The sequence below is a fragment of the Danio aesculapii genome, chromosome 17, assembly GCF_903798145.1.
Source record: "Danio aesculapii chromosome 17, fDanAes4.1, whole genome shotgun sequence".
NCBI lineage: Eukaryota > Metazoa > Chordata > Actinopteri > Cypriniformes > Danionidae > Danio > Danio aesculapii.
The window spans coordinates 45570712-45578618 of record NC_079451.1 but is presented as its reverse complement, the minus strand read 5'-3'; the positions used below and the strand labels follow the sequence as shown (position 1 = coordinate 45578618).

Sequence of the window (7907 nt, the reverse complement as noted above, 5' to 3'; positions counted from 1 at the left end):
GATTAAGTTCAATTAAGGTATAAATTGAAATGCAAAGTCAAAGTATAAATAGCAGTGAAGGAATAGATTTTCCATACCAGCAATCATTAATAAAAAAAAAACTGACACCAAATATAAAAAGCACACACTTACGCGCTGTTACGCCATCATTAATGCCTGAATCACAGAGGAATATCCACAAGATAGATGAAAAACATTGGCAAATTGGAGCTCTGACAGGGACATGACATATTTTGACTGATTCGGGTGGAACGGAAACTGAAACGGATTCGGGTGCAGTATATGGATCGCAAGTGGCACAATTTACAGTTTGTGATCTCGGTTCTGTTCTGTTGATATGTCATCCAAATATTCACAGCTTGTATCATATGGAAATATGACCGGTTTGTGCTGCGTTTTTGTGGAGATCCCAATGTAGCTGGATTATTATCACGATATATGGTTTATAATCATGATTATTTTGGTCATAATTGTAATCACAATTATGATGTGAGAATATCAAAGTTTTTGAACTAATATATATATATATATATATAAAGTTTTTCCCCTTGTAAATAAGGTAGTACACCTATACATTTCAAAGATTATTAAATTTTACAATTCTTAATACTGAAGCAGAATTGGGCAAAATGACAAAAGGTTCTCACAATTATGCAAAGGAAATAAATACAATGGAGTACAATATATACTAATAAAATGCTCTGCTTTTAGCATCTTTGCTGTAAGAAATAAACTTGATTTGTTTCTTATTAAAGCTGCAAAAATCCTTATAAAAAGTCCTGATCATACTTCCAGATCTGTTCATACTTTCACTTTCACATGCCGTTACATTCTAAACCCTTTATGTTCAGTTATTTCTTCATAACAAATAGGGGTTAATGTGAGTGATCACTAAGTGCCACGTTTTGACACATGTATTTGACAATTTAGGCGCTCACCTTAAGATGACAACATGGTGTGTGTGAGGCTGTGCATCCTTTTACTAAATGTCATGTTAAACTGAGTTTTGCGGTGAAAACGAATGCGTACTGCTGGAAAGGGGGCGGGATATAACGCAATAATCATTTTATCTCGATTAATGTTTTTTCATCGTCGTTGGAAGCCAAAATCGAAGTCGAAACCAAATTGCGATTAATTGCACAGGCTTAGCTGCCTTTAAGGGCCATTGGTTTTTTGCCCAGCAGGTCTCCACACAGGACACGTGACTGAAAACTATCAATTAATGCCATCCCATCACACTCAATTTTTATTGTCATGTGATTTGTGAAATTAAAATCACATTTTTGATGCGCATGCTGAAGTTTATTCAGTAAATGTATTCATCGTAGTTTATCCAAATATTCTCTTATTGGTCAAAAAGGTTATCCTACTAATAACTTATACGCATATGTTTTTTTTGTGTGTGTGTGTGCGCATTTATAAAATTTGTGAGCATCTTGGCATTTCCATTTAGCATTTTTTATGCGTGTATTCAAAATACACATAAAAATAGGTGGATGGAAATTGATTAGTTTGTTTTGTGTTTAAGCACAATGACAATGGAAGAGTTGTTGAAGTCGCTGCAGAAGAAATGTCGTGTGGAGTGTGAAGAAGCGCACAGGCAGCTGGTCTGTGCTCTTAACGGTCTGGCTGGAATCCACATCATTAGAAGTAATCCATTTCTGAACATCTACAGTGTTTATTTGCATCTCCCTTTGCTGCTGTGGACATTAATGAACTGTTTTCTGTTCTCACCCAGGTGAGTTTGTAGATGCAGCAGAGATGTACAGGGAAGTGTTGCGATCATCTGAAGAACACAAAGCAAGACTGAAAACTGATTCCCTTCAGGTAAATAATACCAATTCATTTTTATACCAATTGATAATTCATTTTAATACCAATTAATTTTTTTTGAGGCATGCATGCGAAACCATTGTTTTTTTTTCCTGACACTGATTGAGTTAGTGAGGAATTGGGAGGCTACACAGCATACACATTTATGGGAAATGATTCACATTTCGGGCATCACGGTGGCTCAGTGGTTAGTACTCACATTAAGAAGGTCACTGGTTCGAGTCCCAGTTGGATCAGTTGGCATTTCTGTGTGGAGTTTGCATTTTCTCCCCGAAATGGTGTGGGTTTCTTCCGGGTGCTCCGGTTTCCCTCGCAGTCCAAGCATGCGCTACAGGTGAATCGAATAAAATAAACCGGCAGTAGTGTATGTGTGCATGTGAGTGCGTATGGGTGTTTCCCAGTACTGGGTTGCGGCTGGAAGGGCATCCACTGTGTAAAACATATGCTGGTTGAGTTGGTGGTTCATCCCGCCGTGGCTACCGCTGATGAATAAAGGGACTAAGCCGAAGGAAAATTATAGGATGAATAATTCAAATTTCAAATTACTCTTTCATTTAAGGCTATTTAGGTTATTTAAGAGCATATTTAGGCTAAAACATAGCATACACATTTATGTGTTTATTCTATTATACAGCATCTATTTGCATCCATAGATTTCAATTACAAAACTTCTAAATCAGAAAACGCTTCTTCAAGACTGCGGCAAACATCAGATTTTTCCGTTTTTTGGGATCTAATTTGTAACTTTTTTTCAGAACAGTTTGTTCGAATAGGAAGTGCCTAATTTCTATAATCTTTTGTTCCTAAAAATGTGTTTTTTAATAAGATTATCTAATAATAAAATTGGATATGCCTTTAACTTTAAGATGTCCTAAAAATAAACAAATAAAAATAAATGTATAATTATTTAGTCAAATTTTCAAGTTCATATATAATTTTTATATTATTTTACTTTATTCATTCATTCATTCATTCATTCATTTTCTTTTCGGCTTAGTCCCTTTATTAATCTGGGGTCGCCACAGTGGAATGAACCGCCAACTTATCCAGCACGCTTTTACGCAGCAGATGCCTTTCCAGCCGCAACCCATCTCTGGGAAACATCCACACACCCATTATTCACTCTCATACACTCAGGACAATTTAGCCCACCTATAGCTCATGTCTTTGGACTGTGGGGGAAACCGGAGCACCCAGAGGAAACCTATGCAAACGCAGGGAGAACATGCAAACTCCACACAGAAACGCCAACTGACCCAGCCGAGGCTCGAACCAGCAACCTTCTTGCTGTGAGGCGACAGCACTACCTACTGTGCCACTGCGTCGCCCCATTTCACTTTAATATATATTTTAAAAAATTATTTTAGTTTCAATTAAAATATTTCTGTTAATATGGAACAAAATTGTTTTACATCCTGAGAAAATATATTGTCTATACAGCGCTTTTATTTTGTTGCACTTTTTTTTATTGTGCACAGAGACTTCATGCAACCCACAATCTAATGGAACTTCTAAGTGCAAACCACCCTGGGATTCCTCCAACCCTGAGAGATGACAGTCTCAAAGAAGAGGTTAATCAATCACTTGCAGGTTTAAATATGTTATTTGTGATACATTTGCTCAGTTTTCTCATCATTCATCCCAGGCAGAGCAGCTGAAGCAGCATTACATGGCTAAAGTGAACTCTGAGGTTTCTGAAGCACATCAAAATCTGCAGCCTGTTCTTCAGCACATTAAAGAACAAAGACGCAAGGTAGATGATCAGTTATTACATTTTTAGCTGTGTGGTTTTTATTATGTAAAATAATTAGGGAATATATCTGCAGCTAAATATCCAACACGATCTTACGGCAATTTATAACTTTTTGATTTAGTTGCTAATTTTTATGAAATCGTACGATCTCATTCGTTCAGTTTAGTACGATTTGCTCATCACCCAATGATGTTTGGGTTTAGGGGTGGGGTTTAGTGCCACACCTCCTTTTTAAAAATGTACATTTTCGTACGACAGAACTTGTATCAATTTGTACAAATTAGCCACTAAACTGAAAAAATGTAAAATATTTACATTTCCTCGTGAGATCAGGCAGAAATATCAGATAAATCCTATTGTTAATGTTTTCATTATTGGCCCATTAAAAAAATGAGGCTGATTAATGTATTTTTAATTTATGTCGATTAATTATTTATGTATTATTTATGCTGGTTGATTCACTTAACATGCTTGCTGCACGCCACTTTCTTTTATTATTTTACTCTTATTTGGATTTTGGGTACTTTTCAGTGACTTTATTTGCTTTATTTATTCTCTTTTTGTCAGACAAAAGATTTTATTTATATAAAATAGGAAGTACAAAAAAAACAGAAGAAAAAAAATTATATAAATGTGGCAACACCAATGTTCCAAAATGTGTTGAATTTATAAATTAAACGTTTATCACAAAGTATATCATAATATGTGATAGCCTTTTAATGAATACATTTGATGAAATTTGCCTTTATATTTGTATTCTTGTACTTCTTTTTTTTTGGCTGAGCATAGATTTTCAATTTATGTGCATGCTTTTGTGCATGTTTTTATAGGAGAGATTTGGTCATAGAAAAGAATAGTTGATTAGTAAAGTTCAGAGATTAGTTCAGACTTTTCTGAAGTTAAGATTTTCAATTGTTCACTATCTGTTTGGCTGTTGTTGTAATCATGCAGAAAAAATTTGAGAAAAAATGTATATTTATTGGATAATACATTGGATATCAGTAGGCTCACACAGAATCTACAGATCGTGCAGATTTCCACAGATTTTTAGCCCATCATTGAGCATTTATTTACTGTAAATGTGTGTAAATTTATGTTTATTCACTTTAAGTTTAAATTAATTTCAGTCATATTGTTGACAAATATGAAAATGTTCATTTTATTTATTTACAATACAGTTTGTAAAGTAATATTATCTTTTAGTAGATATATTTACATTTATTCATTTAGCAGACGCTTTTATCCAAAGCGACTTACAAATGAGGACAAGGAAGCAATTTACACAACTATAAGAGCAGCAGTGAACAAGTGCTATAGACAAGTTTCAGGCGTGTAAAGTCTAAGAAGCAAAACATTAGTAATGTAAGGTTTTTTTTTTTTTGAGAGAGAGAGTAAAGTTAGTGGCATAGCCAGAGAGGCAGTTACAGATTAGGAAGGAAAGTGGAGACTAAACAGTTGAGTTTTTAGTCGTTTCTTGAAGACAGCAAGTGACTCTGCTGTTCTGATGTAGTTAGGGAGTTCATTCCACCAACTGGGCAGATTGAATGCGAGAGTTCGGGAAAGTGATTTCTTCCCTCTTAGGGATGGAACCATGAGGCGACGTTCATTCACAGAACGCAAGTTTCTGGAGGGCACATATATCTGCAGAAGTGAGAGCAGATAAGAAGGAGCAAAGCCAGAGGTCGCTTTGTAAGCAAACATCAGAGCTTTGAATTTGATGCGGGCAGCAACTGGCAGCCAGTGCAAACGGGTGAGTAGCGGAGTGACATGTGCTCTTTTGGGTTCATCAAAGACCACTCGTGCTGCTGCGTTCTGAAACAGCTGAAGAGGTTTGATAGAATTAGCTGGAAGCCCGGCTAGTAGAGAGTTGCAATAGTCCAGTTTGGAGAGAACAAGAGCTTGAACAATGAGTTGAGCTGTATGTTCAGATAGGAAGGGTCGGACCTTTCTGATGTTGTAGAGTGCGAATCTGCAAGATCGAGCAGTTCTAGAATTGTGGTCAGAGAAGTTTAGTTGGTCATCAATCGTTACTCCAAGGCTTTTTACCATTTTGGATGCAGTAATGGTTGCCCCATCCATCTGGATTGAAAAGTTATGGTGTAGAGTCGGGTTGGCAGAAACTTCAAGCATTTCCGTTTTCGCGAGGTTAAGCTGAAGATGATCATATATATGACTTACTTTGTTTACCAAATAAGTGGATCTAATTGGATTTGCATTGTAAACATTAAAGTAAATTAAAGGTATTATTTTTTATTTCATATATTAAGTTTTTAGTTATTATACTGCCAAAATCATTCCACATAAATCCAAAGATTTTTTACAAAATTCTGTGCAGAAATAACAAAAAATATCCGCTGATTCTGTCTGACCATATATATATATCGGTCTGGTTATTGGTAGGGCCAGACGAAATCTGCGGACATTTTTTGCAATTTCTGCGCAGAATTTTGTTAGAAATCTGCAGATTTTTGCGGAATGATTTTGGGAGTATCATAACTAAAACCTTAATATACTAAAATGTAATACCTTTTTAACGTGTATTTAATGTTTACCATGCAAATCCAATTAAATCCACTTTATTTGGTAAACAAATCAGTTTTTTTTATATAATATCTCTACTAAAAGACAGAAAATATTACTGCACAAACTGTATTGTAAATAAATTAATTGAACATTTTCATATTAGTCAATATTATTACTGAAATAATAAAAAAACTGAATAAATATAAATTTACACACATTTACACAAGTAAATAAACAATCAATGATGGGCTAAAAATCTGCGAAATTCTGCGTGCGTAGATTTTGTGAGGGCCTAGTTATCAATATTGGTCAAAAATTCCATATCGATGCATCCCCAAGTATAATAACTGCAAACTGTATCCTAGGTGAACCTTCGCTCCCCGTGGTGGCTAGATGTCATCCAGCAGGCCATTCAGTACTCCATGGATGACGAGCTTGTCAGTCGCATTCAAAATGAGCTCACATGCAGTTATAAACAACAAGCCAACAAGCTGTCATTGGCAGACAAGTAATCCAGCATCCCATAAATACATCACCCTTTCATACTAAAGAAATCCCATGTGACAGAACGTCTCATTCGTAGGTTTCGAGACGCTCGGGGTCTTCAGTTTCTGCTCAGCACTCAAATGGACGATTTGGTGAAATCACAGAAAACAGTTCAGGATGCTGTGAAGAAGCTGGAAGGGCCGCCATCTCAGCAGGTCATCGAGGAGGCAACACTTTGCCACCTGCGGCCTGTTCGCCTGCCACTGAACAAGTAAAAGCTTTTAAATATTTATAGGTGAAATGCATCATTTCTAACAGTGTGACCAAACTAATAAGCAATAACAAGTATCAAACATATACTTCTTAAAAGTGGCCATGTATTATTATTGTTATTTTAAGGGGACAAATTATAAGATGTCTCTAGAGTGTGTATGTGAAGTTTCAGCACAAAATACCACTCAGATAATGTTTTATAACTCTTTTAAACTGACCCTTTTAGGCTTTCAAATTGTACTGTTTTGGTGACTGTCACATTAAATTCAAATGAGATAGTGCTCTTTTCAAAAGAGGGCGGAGCTACTAATGCCTGTGCAGCATAGTGGCGGATTCAATACAGGACTAATGTTTTCTCTGACAAACTGAAAATGTCAACAGAAGTGTCTGATGCAGGGGTGTCCAAACTACAGCCCGAGGGCCATCTGCGGCCCGCAATCAATTTTGTGGCGGCCCGCGAGGCTTTTTATAAATATAAATAGAATCTGGCCTGCTATTCAAAAATTAACGCAATTCAATAAATAACCACCGGGTGTCGCTATCGGTTCCTGTTATGAAACTAAACGAAACGACCAAACTGAAGGAAACATAATTGATAACCACGTTTTGGCGAGCCATGGCGCAACCAAGAAAAAGGAAAATCAGTAAAGTGCAGGAAATTTCAGTCACGTTGGAGCAAAGAATATTTCTTCACAGGTCAGTGGGAAATGTGTCTGTTTAATTTGTCAGGAATCAGTTGCAGTAATGAAGGAATATAATATTAAAAGACATTATGAAACAAAACATCAGGCCTTCAGCTCTTACACTGGTGCTGAACGAGATAAAAAAGTAAAACAATTAGCAGCTGCCCTATCAGCTCAACAACAGCAGTTTTTTTTCGTGCTAATAAAGTGCAAGAAAACTCTATGCTGGCTAGTTATGAGGTAGCTCAGCTTATCGCACAGCACAGGAAACCCTTTACTGAAGGAGAATTTATAAAGGAGTGTCTGATGAGTGTTGCAACTGTATTTGCCCAGAGGAGATTCAAGATTTTAAAAAC

The 7907-nt window shown here is 36.2% G+C and overlaps 1 protein-coding gene across 2 annotated transcripts in view; it reads left to right on the top strand.

The window, feature by feature from the left end:
* The window catches only part of shprh (SNF2 histone linker PHD RING helicase), a 54899-nt gene that overhangs the window by 25409 nt on the left and 21583 nt on the right, over window positions 1-7907 (top strand). For both annotated transcript variants that reach the window (XM_056476669.1, XM_056476668.1), the window contains exons 14-19: window positions 1529-1650; window positions 1739-1827; window positions 3312-3404; window positions 3479-3586; window positions 6475-6617; window positions 6693-6866. In XM_056476669.1, coding sequence (XP_056332644.1) covers window positions 1529-1650; window positions 1739-1827; window positions 3312-3404; window positions 3479-3586; window positions 6475-6617; window positions 6693-6866 — 729 coding nt within the window. The remainder of the gene's footprint in view (window positions 1-1528; window positions 1651-1738; window positions 1828-3311; window positions 3405-3478; window positions 3587-6474; window positions 6618-6692; window positions 6867-7907) is intronic.